General features: G+C 47.0%; 1 protein-coding gene across 1 annotated transcript in view; it reads left to right on the top strand.

Moving 5' to 3' along the window:
* Positions 1-411: 411 nt before the first annotated feature.
* Positions 412-19315, top strand: part of TMEM143 (transmembrane protein 143) — a 34484-nt gene continuing 15580 nt past the window's right edge. Inside the window, exons 1-4 of the mRNA XM_004381839.3 lie at positions 412-556; positions 902-1133; positions 5795-5899; positions 17572-17766. Coding sequence (XP_004381896.3) covers positions 462-556; positions 902-1133; positions 5795-5899; positions 17572-17766 — 627 coding nt within the window. The 5' untranslated portion in view covers positions 412-461. The remainder of the gene's footprint in view (positions 557-901; positions 1134-5794; positions 5900-17571; positions 17767-19315) is intronic.

Here is a 19315-nt window from a genome sequence, read left to right on the forward strand (position 1 = left end):
GTTCACCCCTACTCTGGAGGACCTGTCTGCGTCACCCGGAAGTCCGCCCTTCCTCTGCCAGTCCTCCCCCCTCCTGGTCCCTGGCGCCACCTCAACCTTCTTTTGGTTCCGCTTTTTCCCGCCTTTTCGTTTCTCTAGAGCTGATTGGCTGCGCCCAAGTCCCGCCCCCTCTATTTTCCCGCCTACTCAGGCGCTGACAGTGAGGGGGCGTGGCTTCAGTGGTCGTTGGGCACTCGCCGTTGGCCGGCGGCGCGCGGGAACCCTGCCCCACCCCTCCCTCCCGGGTGTCCCCTGCCTGCCCCGCCCCTTTCCCTTTGAAGCACGCGGACGAGGAGACACTGCTGCAGGGCATGCGCCGCGTCCAAAAGCTAGCAGAAGTGGAGAAAGACAGGCACATAACGCACGCGCACTTGAGATAGGGCGTTGCATATGGCCAGCTCACAGTGACCCACGATTGGCGCATGCGTTTACTGCCGTCTGAAGCCGAACCTTGGGGGACAAGGACGCCGTTGTGCACATGCGCAGGAGGCTCAATGACAGTCGCTCGTTGGCTAAGGTGAGGGGGAGGGTGGGGGATTGCATGGCCGGGGAGGGCGGCCCTGCACCCCCGATGTAGTCTTGCCGAGCATCTCCTATGCTTCCAAGATTCGCCTCGCCGCCTAGACCCTGCAGAAAACAGTTGTATCCCTACCAGGTCTCTCAGTCCGCAAAACGCCCCTGAACCTAGTTACCTATGACCCCTGACTGGGATGCAGGCCAGCTGAGCAGTATGGGAGGGGACACGCTAGAGGGGCTACGAGGCGGGTGGATGGACTCTGAGCCCTTTGAGGCGGAGACATGGAGGTGAGGGAGCCCCTTTCCTCCAGATGACCTTTGATCCCTGCCCATTCCTCTCGTTTAGGTTCCAGAGAAAGGGTCTGGCTATGCTGCATGTGGCCCGGGGGGTCTGGGGGTCCAAGGTCCGGGTCTTGCCCGCTTTCCTCGGGCCTCCCCGGGCCCTGTCATCGCTGGCGGCCAAGATGGGGGAGTACCGCAAAATGTGGAACCCTAAGGAGCCCCGCAACTGGGCTCAGCAGTACCGCGAGCACTTCATCCCGTTCTCTAAGCAGCAGCTGCTCCGCCTTCTGATACAGGTACCGACCGTCCCAGGTCCCAGACCCTGGGGACTACGACTCCCACCAGGCTTCGCGGCAGGAGGGCCTTCCGTGCTATGGAAGACTGTCCCGGTGCCTCCTGGGAGTTTTAGTCTCAGGTCCCGTCATCGTCCCAGGTGGGAGTGAGATGAGTTGGAATGAAGGGGGAAGACCTTCCATATGCAGATGCGGGACTGAAGTTTGGACCTGGCTTGTTCTGGGAGGTTGGACAAGTCAATTTTGGGGCCATGGTTTTACCTTCTGCAAAATGGGTATAATAGTCATCCTCATTATTATTGCTACTATTTAATACTATAATATAATTTATAATCTATGATATAGCATTTATATTTAAAAAAAAACCCAAACCTGTTGCCATCCAGTCGATTCCGACTCGTAGCGACCTTATAGGACAGAGTAGAACTGCCCCATGATTTCCGAGGAGCTGCTGGTGGATTCAAACTACTGACCTTTCGGTTAGCAGTCAAGCTCTTAACCACTGCACCACCAATGTTCTAATACGGTATAAACCCTAAAACCAAACCCGTTGCCAGCGAGTCGATTCCAAGTCATCGCAAACCCAATAGGACACAGCTGAACTGCCCCATACGGTTTCCAAGGAGGGGCTGGTGGATTCCAACTGCCGATCTTTTGGTTAGCAGCCGTAGCTCACCACAGCTTATAATATAATGTAATTCATAATATATAATATAGTGTAGTATAATATAATATAATTTATAATATAGTATAGCATAGCATAATGTAATATAATTTAATATATTGTTGTTAGGTGCTGTCAAGTCAGTTCCGACTTACAGCGAACCTGTGTACAACAGAATGAAACACTGCCTCCTCCTGTGCCATCCTCACAATTGTTATGCTCGAGCCCATTGTTGCAGCCACTGTGTCAGTCCATCTTGTTGAGGGTCTTCCTCTTTCCTTCTGACCCTCTACTTTACCAAGCACGAGGTCCTTCTCCAGGGACTGGTCCCTCCTGATAACATGTCCAAAGTATGAAAAAAAAAAAGAAGAAAGTACATGAGATGAAGTCTCGCCATACTTGCTTCTAAGGAGCATTCTGGCTGTACTTCTTCCAAGAAATATGATATGATGTGATATGATATGACATGGCATGACATGACATGACATAATATACCCACAAAGTTACAAAGCTATAATCACAATTATTTTCATTCTGTTTGAGCATATAGTAGGCACTGTGCTAAGTATTTTGCGTGTATTATTGAATCATCAGGACAACATAGTGAGAGATACCACCATCATCCTTATTTTATAGATGAGCTAACTGAAGCACATAGAAGAAAAATGACTTGCCCAAGGCCACATAATGGCCAGATGTAAACTGAAGTTGTCTAATTCCACAACAGGGCCAGGACTATTGTGAGGTGTGTGAAGCACTTGCATTATCTTAAGAGTGGTTGCATGAGAACTCTGGTGGTGCAATGGTTAAGCACTCGGCTGCTAACTGAAAGGTTGGCAGTTTGAACCCACCCAGTGGCTCTGTGGAAAAAAGATGGGCAATCTGCTTGCATAAAGATTATACAGCCTGGACGGTCAGTCACAGAAGAATAAATATTGTATAAGACCACTATTATAAGAACTCAAGAAAAGGTTTAAACACAGAAGAAAACATTCTTTGATGGTTACCAGGTTGGGGAGGGAGGGAGAGGTTTATTCACTAACTAGATAGTAGATAAGAATTATCTTAGGTGAAGGGAAGGACAGCACACACTACAGGGGAAGTCAGCACAACCAGAGTAAACCAAAGCTAAGAAGTTTCCTGAATACAGTCAAACACTTTGAGGGACAGAATAGTAGGGGTAGGGAACTGGGAACCATGCTTTCAGGGTACATCTAGGTCAACTGGCATAACAAAGCTTATTAAGAAAATGTTCTGCATCCTACTTCAGTGAGTGGTGTCTGGGGTCTTAAAAGCTTGCAAGTGGCCATCTAAGATGCATCAGTTGGTCCAAACCACGTGGAGTAAAGGAGAATGAAGAACACCAAAGACACAAGGAAAGTATTAGCCCAGGAGACAGAAAGGGCCACATAAACCAGAGACTTCATCAGCCTGAGACCAGAAGAACTAGATGATGCCCAGCTACCACCAATGACCTGACAGGGAACACAACAGAGAGTCCCTGATGGAGCAGGGCAAAGGTGGGGTGCAGAACTCAAATTCTACTAAGAAGACCAGACTTAATGGTCTGACTGAGACTGGAGGAACCCCGGAAGGCATGGCCCCTGGCTTCTCTATCAGCCCAAAACTAAAACAATTTCCGAGGCCAACTCTTCAGACAGGGATTGGACTGGACATTGGGACCTAAAGTGATACTCATGAGGAGTGTGCCTCTTAGCTCAAGTAGATACAAGAGACTAAATGGGCAGCTTCTGTCCGGAGGTGAGATGGGAAGGCAGAGAGGGTTAGGGGCTGGCTGAATGGACATGGGGAATCAGGGGTGGGAAGGAGGACTGTGCTGTCACAGTAAAGGGAGAACAATTAGGGTCACATAACAATGTATGTATAAATTTTTGTACGGGAGACTAACTTGAAATGTAAACTTCATTTAAACTACAACAATAAAATAAAAATAAAAAAGATTATACAGCCTAGGAAAAACCCTATAGGGCAGTTCTGCTCTGACACACGGGATTGCTATGAGTGGGAATTGACAGCACCCAACAACAACAAGAGTGTACCCTAGGTGCCTCATTCATCTCCCGCTAATACTGATCCCCTTCCAGAGCTTGAGTTCTTAACCCCACCGTTATCTTCCTACCTGTCAATACTGAGCATTATTGTTCATTCATTTAACAATTATTTATTGAACACTTGCTGTTTGTGTTAAGTCCTAGGCTAGACTTTACACACACATTTGTTGCTAGTTGCCATCATTCAATTCTGACTCATGGCGACATGTGCACAGAATAGAACTGCTCCGTAGGGTTTTCAAGGCTGTGACCTTTTGGAAGCAGATTGCCAGTTCTGTCTTCTGCGGCACCTCTGGGTAGGTTCGAACCAGCAACCTTTTGGCTAGGAGTTGAGTGCTTAACTGTTGGCTCCACCCAGGAGCTCCCACACACACACGTTATTTTTCTGTGCCATCAAGTCGATTCTGACTTATAGCTACCCCATGTGATAGAGTAGAACCGCCCCATAAAGTTTTCTAGGCTATAATATTTATGGGAGCAGATTGCCAGGTTTTTTTCTCCCATGGAGCAGTAGGTGGGTTTGAACTGCTGACCTTTCAGTTGGCAGTCGAGCACTTAACCATTGTGCCACCAGGGCTCATTACACACACAAATATAAAAAACCCATTGCCATCCAGTAATTTCGACTCATAGCAAACCTACAGGACAGAGTACAACTGCCCCACAGGGTTTCCAAGGCTGTGATCTTTATGGAAGCTGACTGCCACATCTTTTGACCGTGGAGTGACTGGTGGGTTTGAACCAGGGCTCCTTCACACACATATACATACACATAAATATATACATACACACACACACATAAAATATGGACACACAATCTCATCAAATACTCACAGCAGCCTTCGGAGAAAGATGTTATGATCCTCTTTTGCAGATGAGGAAACTGAGGCTCAAGGAGGTGAAGCCATTCACACAGGGCACTGAGAAAGGAAGCATAAAGAAGTGGCTAAATGTGTGCTCTGGAGTCATAGCAGACCTTGGCAAGTGACTTCCCTGATCCTCGGTTTTCCCATCTGAAAAATGGGGGTTCTGATTCCATCAACCTCCTTGAATAATCCTCTGGAGGAAGATATGCCAGAAAACAGTACCTGGCTCACAGTAAGCTTCGTGTGAGTGTTGGCAAGTGTGCTAGTTTCCCAGGGCTGCTGTAACAAAAATACCACAAACTGGGTGGCTTAAAACAACACAAATTTATTGTCTCACAGTTCTGGAGGAGAAGTCTGAAATCAGCTTGTCAGCCGTGTTGATTCCTTCTGAGGGCTCTGAGGGAGATTCTTCTCCAGGCATCTCCTAGCTTTTGGTGGCGGTTGGCAATCCTGACGTTCCTTGGCTTGTAGATACATCACTGTGATCTCTGCCTCTGTCTTCCCTCTGTGCCTCTTCTCTTTTCTCTCTGTCTTCCCTCTGTGCCTCTTCTCTTTTCTCTCTGTCTTCCCTCTGTACCTCTTCTCTTTTCTCTCTGTCTTCCCTCTGTGCCTCTTCTCTTTTCTAAGGACACTGCTGATAATTGATTAGGACCCACCCTACTCCAGTATGACCTCATGGTAACATCTTCAAAGACCCTATTTCCAAACAAGGTCACATTTCACAGTTACACGTTAGGACTTCAGCATATCCTTTTTTTTGGGAAGGGGGCACAATTCAATCCATAACAACAAATAAATGTCAAAGCAGAGACTTGAACCTCTAGCTCTTTAAGCCATCTGTTTTTCACTATACCAGGCTGCCTCAGTTTCTTGGTCAATAAAATGGGTGCACTGTCTCTACTCAGAACAAAACAAAATGAAAAAATCAGGGCTCTGATAGTATATATAGGTCGCAAGAGAAAGAATTCCTCTTTGTCCCCTTTCCCCTGACCCCTGCTCTGGGACAAAGGAGGGGGAAGGGGAAAGAGGCCTAAAGAAAAGTCTTGCCTCCTGAGGTAACAGGAATTCCACTCCAGTCCGACGGAGAAGGCAGCTTTGGAGGAGTTCTTGGCCCACGTGGAGTTCTGCACTTTGTTCCACTACCACGAAATCCTGGACCGGCTGCAGGTGAGGACGAGAGGCCCCTCCAGCCCTGTTGTGCTTGTTTTCTCTTTGTTTATTCAGCAGCTATTCACTGGGCACCTGCTTGGAGCCCGGCCCTGCCCTAAGCATCCTCAGAAGTGAGCAGGGCAGATGAAGCCATGCTCTCATGGAGCTGACATCCCAACTGGGGAGACCAAACCCAAAACCAAACCCATTGCCATCGAGTTGATTCTGACTTATAGTGACCCTATAGGGCAGAGTAGAACTACCTCATAGGGTTTCCAAGGCTGTAATCTTTTTGTTTTGTTTTCTGATCATTAAATTTTCTTTTTATTTTGCTTTAAGTGAAAGTTTACACTTCAAGTTAATCTCTCATACAAAAATTTATACATACATTGTTATGTGACCCTAGTTGCTCTCCCTATACTGTGACAGCACACTCCTTTCCACCTCGGATTACCCGTGTCCATTCGACCAGCTCCTGACCCTCTGCCTTCTCATCTTGCCTCTGGACAGGAGCTGCCCATTTAGTCTCATGTATCTACTTGCCAAGGCTGTAATCTTTATAGAAGCAGACTGCCACATCTTTCTTCCATGGAGCAGCTGGTGGATTGCAACTGCTGACCTTTCAGTTAGCAGCCTAGTGCTTAACCACGGTGCCACCAGAGCTCCTGTTGCAGAGACAAGGAAAAAATAAATATAAAATATGATGCCTGCTAGTAGTAAACACTATGGAGAACGATAAAGCGAAGCCGAGGATAGAGAGGGATGAGACGGGAGCCTTATTTTGACAGGGTGGTCAGGGAAGGCCTCCCTGAGGAGGTGATATGTGAAGTAAGATGCAGTCTTGCTATATTCACAAGTCCTCTGAGAAGGACTGTTTGGAGCAGAGCACAGACCAGACACTTCTGATGCCATGATTAGCAGGCGTTTATTACTCACAGAATAAACAGGACAGGGATGAGTAGAACAGCGTACATCATCATCAGCCTAGGTTCCCCAAAGTTAGGCCCTGCTCCACAGGGTTAGGTCACATCCAAGCATGCCCCAGTTCACATCTTGGGAGGAGAACACTTAATTCCTCTCTCCTAGGATTAAATACTAATCGGACAGCATTGTCTATGTGCCAAACAGCATGTCCAGAGAATAGTTAGGGTAAGGGACAATAAAAGGGGGTAGTAAAAGGTTAAAGGTAGTAATAAAAGTGGAAGGCCCCCTGTAGGCAATGGATATCACTTATTGCCCCTGTTCAGGCTGTTCTAGATTTACTGGCACCAGAGAACAGCCCTTCCTCCTTTACCCTACTAAGATAGTTTAGCAGAGTTCTGGGTTTCTTCAAAGGGCAGTCATCGCCCACTAAAGCACATATTTTACTTTGTGTCCATTAGCAGCTAGGGAGTTGGTGAAGGGGCAGTTATAATATAGCTCACCTGTGCATCCAGCATAAGCCCTGAAGGAGGTGAGGGAATGAACCTAATGGATATATAGGGAAGTACATTCTAGGCAGAGGGAACAGCATGTGCAAAGGCCCTGAGGCAGGACTGCATAGAGTATTAGAGGAACAGGGAGGGGAACAGTGTGGCTGGAGGGGAGTAAGCGAGGGGGAGAGGGCAGGAGATGAGGGGAGAGGGCCCAGACTGTGCAGGGCCTTGTGGGCCACAGTGAGGACTTTGCTTCAACTCTGAGGGAGGTGGGAACCAGGGGAGGGTTCTGAGTAGAGGAGGGATGTGAGCTGACTTAGGTGTTAACAGGATCCTTCTAGCTGCCATGTGGGGAACAGCCTGTTAGAGGCAGGGGAAGCAGAGAGACCTGTTTAGGAGGCTACTATGTTTTTTTAGGTGAGAAATAATGAAAACTCTGACGAGAGTTATAGTAGTCGTTAGTTGCCGTCGAGTCGATTCTGACTCATGGCGACCCCATGTGTGCAGAGTAGAACTGCTCCATGGGGTTTTCAAGGCTGTGACTTTCCAGAAGCAGATCGCCAGGCCTGTCTTCAGAGCATCTCTGGGTGGGTTCAAACTGCCAACCTTTTGGCTGGTAGTTGAGGGATGACTAGTAGTACAGGGACTCCAGTAATAGTAATGGAAGTGGTGAAAAGTGGTTGGACACTGGTTATGGTTGGGAGTTGGAGGCGTTTGCAGATGTACTGGATGTGGGACGGGGGCAGTGGGAGAAGGAGAGGAGTCAGGGGATGCCTCTGGGGGTCTGGGCCTGAGCTTCCGGAAGGGTGGAGTGGCCACTTACAGAGATGTGGAAGACAGCATTGGGAGGGAGGGGGTAGACCTGTGGCGAAGACTGAGAGCTCAGTTTCGGGCGCAGGAATTTGAGCTACCTGGTGGTGCAGTGGTTAAGCACTCGGCTGCTAACAGAGGTCAGCAGTTTGAACCCACCAGCCGCTCTGTGGGAGAAAGATGTGGCAGTCTGCTTCTGTAAAGATTACAGCCTTGGAAACATAGGGCAGTTCTATTCTGTCCTATAGGGTCGCTATGGTCGAAATTGACTGAATAGGCGATGGGTTTGGGTTTTTTTGGTTTATGAGTAAGTGAGCCTTTTGCACCTGAAGTCAGGTCACCACGAAGACTGAATTCAAGTCTCCCTTCTTTCAGCAAAGTCCCTGGGCGGCGCAAATGCTGTGCTTTCGGCTATAAACTGAAAGGTTGGCAGTTCAAACCCACCCAGCAGTGCCGTAGAAGAAAGGCCTGGCGATCTGCTTCTGTAAAATTTACAGCCCAGAAACCCCTATGGAGCAGTTCTACTCTGTAACGCATGAGGTCACCATGAGTCAGAATTGACTGAATGGCAATGGGTTTGAGGTTTTTGTTTTTTGTTCTGTAGATGTTTGTGCAAGGTACCGTGCCCAGTGCTGGGGCTTCCCTGAGGTGCAAAACCAGGCTGCACCCTGCCCTCAGGCGGGCTGAATTCACATAGTGGGGACGGCAGCATCTCCAATGCATGGTTAAGTTCAGATGTGCTGGCAGCAATGGACATGGCTCTGTGTGAGCTTATAACAAAGCTGACCTCGTTTTCTGTATTGGCTCTGCGTGAAAATTGGAAAAAGGCACCCCTTTCTCTAGCCCCACACTGTCCAGTACAGTAGCCACTAGCCACATGTGGCTATTTAAATTTAAAACAATTAAAATTAAATAAAATTAACAGTGCTGTTCCTACTAATGGACCACAACTACCAGAGCTTCCACCAGACTGAGTCCAGTACAACTAGATGGTGCCCAGCGACCACCACCGACTGCTCTGACAGGGATCACAATAGAGGGTCCTGGAACAGAGCTGGAGAAAAATGTAGAACAAAATTCTAACTCCCAAAAAAAGACCAGACTTACTGGCCTGACAGAGACTGGAGAAAACCAAAGAGTATGGCCCCCGGACACCCTTTTAACTCAGTACTGAAGTCACCCCTGAGGTTCATCCTTCAGTCAAAGATTAGACAGGCCCATACAACAAAACGAGACTAAATGGGCACACTAACCCAGGGACAAGGACGAGAAGGCAGGAGGAGACAGGAAAGCTGGTAATAGGGAGCCCAAGGTCAAGAAGGGGAGAACGTTGACATGTCATGGGGTTGGCAACCAATGTCACAAAACAATATGTGTATTAATTGTTTAATGAGAAACTAATTTGCTCTGTAAACCTTCTAAAGTATAATGAGAAGAAAAAAAGAAAATAAATAGAAGTCTGTTCCTCGTACACACTCACCACACTTCACATGATCAGTAGCCACATGTGGCCAGTGGCTCTTATATTGGACAGTGCAGATATAGAACATTTCCATCATCACAGGAAGTTCTATTGGGCAACATTACCCTAGACCCTTTATTTCTGTCTGAAAGGTGACTACACAGGCCTATGGCATCTACAATGTGGATGCTGCCCCTTAGATGTGGCACCCTTGTGCAGTACACAACGTGCCCAACCACACGGGGTGGCCCTGCTCAGCCTAGGGAGTATTGTTGTGCATGCTATAAGGCAACAGTGCAGAACCAGACTAGCCATGAAGCAGGAGCCCCTGCTTTGGTTTGCAGGGGCCCTGCAGCTGAGCAAATGTGAGGATATGAGCAGCAGAATAATTCCTCTGTCTTTCTTACGATGCACCAAAACTCTGTCCAAGGGGCTCGAACTACCCTTTTCTGTGCCCCAGGTTAATCTACTTGTTGTTAGCTGCCATAGAGTCGGCCCCCGACTCCTGGCGACCCCATGCACAACGGAACAAAGTGGTGCCTGGTCCTGCGCCATCCCCATGATAGATTGCGGATTGGACTGTTGTGATCCATAGGGTTTTCATTGGCTGATTTTCGGAAGTCGCTTGCCAGGCCTTTGTTCTTAGTCTATCTTAGTCTGGAAGCTCCACTGAAACCTGTTCAGCATCGTAACAGCACGCAAGCCTCCCCTGACAGGTGGTTGGTGGAATCGAAGCTGGGTCTCCTGCATGGGAGGCAAGAATTCCACCACTGAACCTCCACTGCCATCCAGCCTAAGGAGGAGAGGAAGGTTTTTCGTGAGTGGTAACAGAGCTGTAATATGATGAGGAGTAGGGGTTCAATAGTGGGCAGTAAGGGAGAGAAGAAGGGGGCAGGGAGTGTCTCCCCAACAGAGGGAACAGCATGTGTAAAGTCCTTGTGGCTGGAGGAACTAAAGCCAGTGTGGCTGGCATGGAGTGACTGAGTGGGATTTATGGTGTCAGGTCCTGTGGGACTTTGAAGGCCACAGTATGGAGTGTGGTCCTAGTTTCTGAAGGCAGTAGGATCCTGGGAAGGGTTTTAGCAGGAGATTGGCATGGTTGGATATGTAATTCCAGCTCTGCTACTTCCTGGCTGTGTGACCTTGGGTTGTTACTTAACCTCTCTGTGCCTCAGTTTCCACATCTTTAAATGAAGGCTAGCAATAATACCATTTTTATGTAGCACATAGTAAGCACCACCTGTGTGCTGTTATCATTTATTATATTGTTGTTGCTATTGTTTGATGAGATTGCCCTGGCTGCTATGGAGAGAAGAAGTTGACAGGGGGCCAAAGGGACTTGGGGAGGCCATGGAGAAGGCGATGGTGGCGTTGACCTGGGTAGGGCTGGTGGGGAGGAGTGAAGTGGTGATCTGTCTTGGAGGTGGACTTGATGGGATTTATTGTGCAAGGGAGGCCCCTGGGTGGCACAGTTTGCTCTCAACTAATAACCTAAAGGTTGGCGGTTTGAATCCACCCAGCAGTGCCATGAAATAAAGATCTGGCAATCTGCTTCTGTAAAGATTACAGCCTTGGAAACCCTATGGGGAAATTCTACTCTGTCCATCAAGTTGGGATCAACTTGACGGCAACAGTTTTTTGTTTGTTTTTTAACTAAGCTAAAGGTTGGCAGTTTGAACCTACCCAGCAGCACCACGGAAGGAAGACCTGACGATCTGCTTCTGTAAAGATTACAGCCAAGAAAACCCTATGGAGCAGTTCTACTCTGTAACACACAGGGTCGCCATGAGTCAAAACTAACTTGAAGGCAATGGATTTGTTTTTTGTTTTTTTATTGTGTGAGGGAGGGAGCAGCTGCGCCACACATACCACCCCAGTTTCTGGCTCGAGGCCCCCAGTGGGTGCAAAGTTCCCAGAAGCGAAATCTGGCTGGAAGCAGACATTTGATGGATGCACATGTCTCCTTCTTCCGGCTCTGAGATTCTCTCACTCCCAAACTGCAGCTCAGCCGGGGAATGGAATTTCTCAAGGTCACTCTGTGAGTCTGAGAACATAACCCAAGGGACCTACTCCATCCGTAGGCCTGTGCTGAAGGACTCGGGCACAGGCCTTCGCTTTGGCAAGCGTCCTGTCCTCAGCCAGCTGCATGCACCAGCCCTGGGAGCCAGTTCAGGCGAGGCATGGCTTGGCCTGGCTCTCTGCTGTGCTTCCTGTCTGCTTGCTCATTGCTTCTGTTCCCTCCTCTCCCAGAGCGCCCCCATGCTTTCCCACCTCCAAACTTTTGCCCAGGCCATTCCTCCCACTAGGAATATCTTCCTGCAATGACTTAGCCAAACCTCACAGTTAAGGGCACAGTCCTTCACAAGGTCGCCCTCATTTCGGACACCATCCACAAGCTCAGGGTCCCCAGATCAGCCTCACTTCAGATAAGCTGGTTACCAATTGGGAATTCCTACTACCCCCTCAAAGAAGCGCTGGTGGCGCAACTGTTAAGTGCTTGGCTGCTAACCAAAAGGTCAGTGGTTTGAAACCCACCAGCCACTCTGTGGGAGAAAAGACCTGGCAATCTACTCCCATAAAGATTAATCTGTTGCTGTTGAGTTGATTCTGACTCATAGCGACCCTATAGGACAGAGTACAACTGTCCCATAGGGCTTCCAAGGCTGTAATCTTTTTTTTTCTTTTTTTTTAAATTGTGCTTTAGGTGAAAGTTTATACAGCCGATTAGTTTATCATTAAACAATTAATACACATATTGTTTTGTGATATTGGTTGCCAACCCTGAGACGTGTCAACACGCTCCGCTTCTCGACCTTGGCTTCCCCATTTCTATTCGTCCAGCTTTCCTGTCCCCTCCTGCCTTCTTGTCCTTGCCCCTGGGTTGCGTGCCCATTTAGTGTCATATACGTGGTTGAACTACATGTGTTATTGTTTGTTTTATGGGCCTGTCTAATCTTTGGCTGAAGGGTGAACCTCAGGAGTGACTTCAGTACTGAGTTAAAAGGGTGTCCGGGGACTATGCTCTTGGGTTTTCTCCAGTCTCTGTCAGATCAGTAAGTCTGGTCTTTTTGTGTGTGTGTGAATTAGAATTTTGTTCTACATTTTTCTCTAGCTCTGTCTGGGAACTTCTGTTTTGATCCCTATCAGAGCAGTTGGTGGTGGTAGCTGGGCACCATCTAGTTGTGCTGGACTCAGTCTGGTGGAAGCTTTGGTAGTTGTGGTCCCTTACTCCTTTGGACTAATATTTTCCTTGTGTCTTTGGTTTTCTTCATTATCCTTTGCTCCAGACTGAATGGGACAAATAGGTGTGTTTTAGATGGCCACTCACAAGCCTTTTAAGACCCCAGATGCTACTCACCAAAGTAGGATGTAGAACATTTTCTTTATAAACTATGTTATGCCAACTGAGCTAGATGTTCCTCTAGACCATGGCCCCCAGCCCTCAGCCCAGTAATTTGGTCCCTCAGGGAGTTGGATGTGTCTGTGAATCTTCTTTGCCAAGGCTGTAATCTTCACGGAAGCAGATTGCCACATCCTTCTACCTCAGAGTGGCTAGTTGTCAAGCCGACTACTTAACCACTGTGCCACCAGGTTCCTTCCCCTAAAGATTACAGCCTTGGAAACCCTATGTAGCAGTTCCGCTCTGTCACATGGGGTCGCTATGGGTCAGGATCCACTCAATGGCACACAACAACTACCCCCTCAGGTTTGGTAATTTGCTAGAATGACTCACAGAACTCAGCAAAGTGCTCTACTTAAAATTACAGTTTCATTACAGCAAAAGGGTACAAGTCAGAACCAGCCAAACAGAGAGATGCATATGGGAGGTCTGGGAGGGTCCCAAAGGTGAAGCTTCTGTTGCCCTCTCCCTGTGGAGTCAGGATGCGTCACCCTCCAGCACATTACTGTGTGACAAGGTGCAGAACATTGCCAACCAGGGAGACTCACTCGAGCTTTGGTGGCCAGAGTTTTTTATTGGGGTTTTATTATGTAGGCATGATTGATGGAATCATTGGCCATGGGATTGAACTCAACCTCCAGCCCGGCAGCCCTCCTTTCCTCCCCAGAAACTAGGGCTGATACCACTTATATCACAGCCCCAACCCTCTAATCACATGGTTGGTCTTTTCAGTGTGGCCAGCCCCCATCTCATGTAATCTCATTAGCATAAACTATGAAGGGCTTACCATGAGTCACCTCCTTAGCATAAGCTATCAGGTGTGGCTCAGGGGCCTACTATGAATAACAAAGACATCACCCTCATTCTTGAAACTCCCAGAATTTAGAGGTTATCTCCCAGGAACCAAGGACAAAGGCCAGCCACGTTCTTTATTACACACCTCCCCTCTTCCCTTCTACTAATTCAAAATGGCACCTAGCCTGAAAAAGTTGCCCTTTAAGGCTACCGCTCCTGAGAAACACACAGAGGGTTGGGTTTATAGGCTTCTGTCTTGGAGGGTTGATTACCTTCTAAGGCTTGCTGTATAGTCTAGGGCAAGTCATATGTCACCCTGAGCCTCAATCTTTCCATCAGTGAAATGGGCTAGGCAACTGGAAGCTCAAGCTTTCTTTATTCATTCAACAATTACAGCCAAGAAAACCATATGGAGCAGTTCTACTTTGTAACACATGGGGTGGCCTTGAGTTGGAATCAACTCCACAGCAATGGGATGGGTTTGTTTTAGTTTTTGGGGTGGGGCATAAGATGAGGTGGGCAAGGCAGAGGCTAGTTCTTGGGGAACCTCGAATGTCATGGAAAGATTTTATTCCAAATGCAACGGGAAGCTGTTGGAGGGGTGGGAGTGGGGTTGGGTATCTGTTTATAATTTACCTAAGATCTTTCTGATGGCTGTGTAGAGAGTGGTTTGGAAGTGGTGGGAATGGAAGCAGAGAGAACAGAGCCCCATGCAAGTTTTAGGTGAGTGATGAAGGTGGCTTGTTGTCTTAGTTATCTAGTGCTGCTATAACAGAAATACAAGTGGGTGGCTTTAACAAACAGAAATTTATTTTCTCACAGTTTGGGACGCTAGAAGTCTAAAAATCAGGGTGCCGGCTCTAGGGAAAGGCTTTCTTTCTCTGCTGGCTCTGGGGAAAGGTCCTTCCTTGTCTCTTCTGCTTCTATTCCTTGGCTCTTTTGTGATCTTCATGTGGCAGGGCATCTATCTTCCCCCAACTGTGTTTGCTTAATCTGTTCCTTTTATATCTCAAAAGAGATTGACTCAAGACACACCGTACACTAATACTGCCTCATTAATATAACAGAGAAAACCCATTCCCAAATGGGATTGCAACCACAGGTATAACCAGTCTAAATCCTTTGCCATGGAGTGATTCCAACTCATAGCGACCCTGTAGGACAGAGTAGAACTGCTCCATAAGATTTCCAAGGCTGTAATCTTTACAGTAGCAGACTGCCACATCTTTCTCCATGGAGTGACTGGTGGGTTTGAACCGCAGATCTTTCAGTTAGCAGCCTAATGCTTGGCCACTTTGCCACCAGGGATCCTTAACCACAGGTATAGGGGTTAGGATTTGCAATATGTATTTTTAGGGGACACAATTCAATCCATAACATTTGGACTAGAGGGTAGCAGTAGAGATGGAGGGTAAGATGGATTCAGGGGAGATTCAGAGATAGATGTGGGCTTGCTAGAGGATTGGGTGTGGTAGTGGTGATAACAAAGGAATCAAGTGTTGTAGAGAAAAACTTGAATGCTGTTTCAAGTTAAAACAGAGAGGTTTATAAAGATTTAAAACAATTGCAATTGGGGAACCACCTAGTCTGGGCAGATTCATTATACAATTATTCTTATACGGTAAAAAGAGGAACGAAACCACAGGGAGGGCAGTTATAGGAAAATCAATGAATGTTATAATAATCACACTCCTTATTGATTGCTGGTTATTAATAGCACAGTTAGTGATTACAGATAGTTTCACAGGATGCATAGACCATGGTCACAAGATGCTTACATGTATTTTCTTTGTCTATCTTGCAAAAATACCTTGTTGGCAACAGCACCCAGACAGTACTCTTCCCGAATAGGTGTATTTTGAAGGGTGCAGGTGGTCACTTGGTTAAGACCCTTCAGGGCATATGGTTTCAAATCCTGGTTTTGACCACGGAGGAAAAACCTGTTCTTCTCAAAAACATAGCTGTTAGTCTAGAAATCCAGATTAAAATTAGAGAGAATGGTCAGCATATTATGCCTCTGTCTTCCTGACTGCACTGAAAGTTGTCTTTTCCTAAGACACAAAGATGCCTCCAAGGTTTCTGATCAGAGCATCTGAACAGATAGTGGGGCCATTTCCTGGAAGGAGGAGACTGAGAAAATGAAGCATTCTCTTTGGTCCATCTTTGATATAAGATGCCATCACCCATCCAACTGGAGATGTCAAGTAGACAATTGAATAGAAGAGTCTGGAGCTCACATAATGCATAGGGCACACTGAGCTTGAAGTGTGCAAAATCAGAAACAGCCTTGTTGTTGTGTGTCATGGAGTCGATTCCAACTCATAGTGACCCTATAGAGTAGAACTGCCCCATAAGGTTTCCTAGGCTGTAATCTTTATGGAAGCACATCACCGGGTCTTTCTTTCCAGGAGGGGCTAGGTGGCTTCAAACTGCCAACCTTTTGGTTAGCAGCTGAGTGCTTAACCACTGCACCACCAGGGCTGTGTGTCCTATAGTAGGGGATTGCCTTATTTAACCGATCCCTTATGGTTGGCTTATAGTTAGCTTACTTTTGAAAACCTCTGGAGACAGTACTGGTGATGGTTGAACAACATGATGAAATATTTAATGTCATTGAACTGCACACGTGAAGATTGTTGAAATGGCAAATGTTTTGTTACCTATATATTTACCACAATTAAAAAAAAAAAAAAGAGTCTGGCGCTCAGAAGAAAAGCTAGGGATGGTTGATTGGGGGGAGGAATAGGTTTGGGAGGGGAAACGTCGAATTGTTTTGCTGGAAGGTTAGGGATGGGGGTAGGGGATGTGATCTGTGGACTAGACATGTGTTAGGTTTGAGTTGACGATAACATCCCAAAAGAAGTGTCAAGTAGGGAATTTTTATCAGTTAGTACAAAGGCTTAGCTGCTGTAACAAACAAATCCCACAACACCATGGATTAAAGCAGGGGCACATTTATTTCTCTCCCACTGTGGTAAAGGCGGGGCAGGGTGGCTAGGCGGCTCTGTTCCACGTGAGATTATTCTGGGACTCAGGTGCCTTTCATCTTGTTACTCCGCTGTCCCTTAGGGCATTGTCTTCATCTCTGCACGATCAAAACTGGGTCGGGCAAGACAGTGTGCTAGGCTGGCCGAACAAAAAAAGTGCAGAAATCCAGAGGAGCAAGTCCTATGGAAGTGATGGGAAGGTGAAACCTTAGTCTCCGGGCCACACCCAGCCCCAAGGGAAGCTGGGAAATGTAGTCTCTGGACAGCCCGCATCCACTTTCACCTCTGTTACTGTGGGAGAAATTATGTTACCCTGAGCCTCAGTCTTTCCATGAGTGAAATGGACTACGTAACTGAGAGCTCAAACTTTCTTCATTCATTCAACAATTTTTTTTTTTTTTTTTTGCGGGGGAGGCGGTATATAAGATGAGGTCAGCAAGGCAGAGATCTGTTCACGGGGGACCTAGAAGGTTGTGGAAAGAGTCTGGATTTTATTCCAAACGCAGCAGGAAGCCGCTGGAGTGTTGGTATTGGTGGACAATAGCAGCCTGCTCCAGAGTTGGATATTAGGTCTGGAACTTGGATAAGAAGGCCGAGCTGGAGGTGTGAGTTGGGTGGTTTTCTACACAAAGATGGTGTTTAAAGGCATGGGAATGGTGAGTCGCCTTAGCGCGAGCTTAAAGAGAGAGAAGAGAAGGTTTACGATCAAGCCCTGGGAACTCAATCATTTAAAGGACAGGGACGGGAACATCCTCAAGTCTCCCCACAATCCCTCCTGCTATGACTACGCGCATTGTCTCTCTCTCTCACCCTCCCCTCAGGCTTTGTATGACCCCATCAACCCTGACAGGGAGACCCTCGACCAGCCTTCGCTGACGGATACCCAGCGTCTGTCCAACGAGCAGGAAGTGCTTGAGGCTCTGAAGCCCCTGCTGATACAGGCCAACTTCTCCCAGCTCTCCGAGGACACCCTGGCCTACGCTCTGGTGGTTCACCACCCTCAGGACGGGGTCCAGGTACCAGGACCCAAATTCCCAGCAGGCCTTGGGGTAGGGGTGGGGCGTCTCAGAAGCAGGGGCTGCTGGGAGTTGTAGTCTTGACCTCAGGGCACTAGTCCATGTGGCGCCTCTAGTGAACTAGAAAAAGGCGCCCCATTCTCAGATTACTCCACGTCCATGTGTTGGAAAAGTATCATAAGATACGGAGTTTCTTAGGACTAGAAATGTTACTGTCGTCGGCCAGATAATTATAATAATAAATAATACAAAATGCCCATCCTTGAAGTCATCACAGTTCTTATAAAAATACTAAAATACTTCAAAGTTCCACATTTTACTGATCTTAAGATGCACCTTCTCTAAAGTCATATTTGCTCATCTCTGAAATGGGGACGTGACTTATAAGCAATGGTGTGACATGGTTTAATTGGCGACATATTTTGTTTTTTATGAGTTCATAAAATAATATCTGTCTTAGTTATCTAGTGCTGCTATAACAGAAATACCACAAATGGGTGGCTTTAACAGACAGAAATTTATTTTCTCACAGTTTAGGAGGCTGGAGTCCAAATTCAGGGTGCAAGCTATAGGGGAAGGCTTTCTCTCTGTGGACTGTGGAGGAAGGTCCTTTTCTCTTTAGCTTGTTTCCTGATTCCATGGAAATCTCCATGTGGCTTGGCATCAATCTTGCCACATCTCTGCTTGCTAGCTTACTTGTTTAATCTCTTTTATATCTCAAAAGAGATTGACCAAACCAAAAAAACCAAACCTGTTGCCATCGAGTCAATTCTGTCTCATAGTGACCCTTTAGGACAGAGTAGAACTGCCCCATAGAGTTTCCAGGGATTGGCTGGTGGATTCAGACTGCCAGCTTTTTGGTTAGCAGCTGAGCTCTTAACCACTGTGCCTGCCACCAGGGCTCCTGACTCAAGACACCCTACACTAACCCTGCCTTATTAACATAACAAAGACAACCCACTCTCAAATGGAATTATAACCACAGGAATAACCAAAAAAACCAAACCCGTTGTTGTTGAGTCGATTCTGACTCATAGCGACCCTATAAGATAGAGTAGAACTGCTCGATAGGGTTTCCAAGAAGCAGCTAGTGGATTCGAACTGCTGACCTCTTGGTTAGTAGCCAAACGCTTAACCACTGCACCACTGGAGCTCTACCACAGGCATAGAGGCTAAGGTTTTACAGCAAATATTTTTGAGGGACACAATACCCATTGCCATGGAGTTGATTCCAACTCATAGAGACCCTATAGGACAGAGTAGAACTGCCCCATAGAGTTTCTAAGGCTGTAATCTTTATGGAAGCAGACTGCCATATGTTTTTACCTCAGAGTGCCCGATGGATTCCAATACAGACCTTTCAATTGGTAGCTAACCGCTTAACCACTGTGCCACTGGGGCTCCTTTCATAAAATAATAGGGTATCTTAAAATCAGTGGCATCTTTATGTTGAGTAAATAAGTCAGACACAAAAGGACAAATATTGTATAATCCCACTCATGAAATCTCTACAATAGGCAAATTCATAGAGACAGAAAGTAGATTAGAC

Source organism: Trichechus manatus, unplaced genomic scaffold, assembly GCF_000243295.1.
Source record: "Trichechus manatus latirostris isolate Lorelei unplaced genomic scaffold, TriManLat1.0 scaffold00087, whole genome shotgun sequence".
Lineage (NCBI taxonomy): Eukaryota > Metazoa > Chordata > Mammalia > Sirenia > Trichechidae > Trichechus > Trichechus manatus.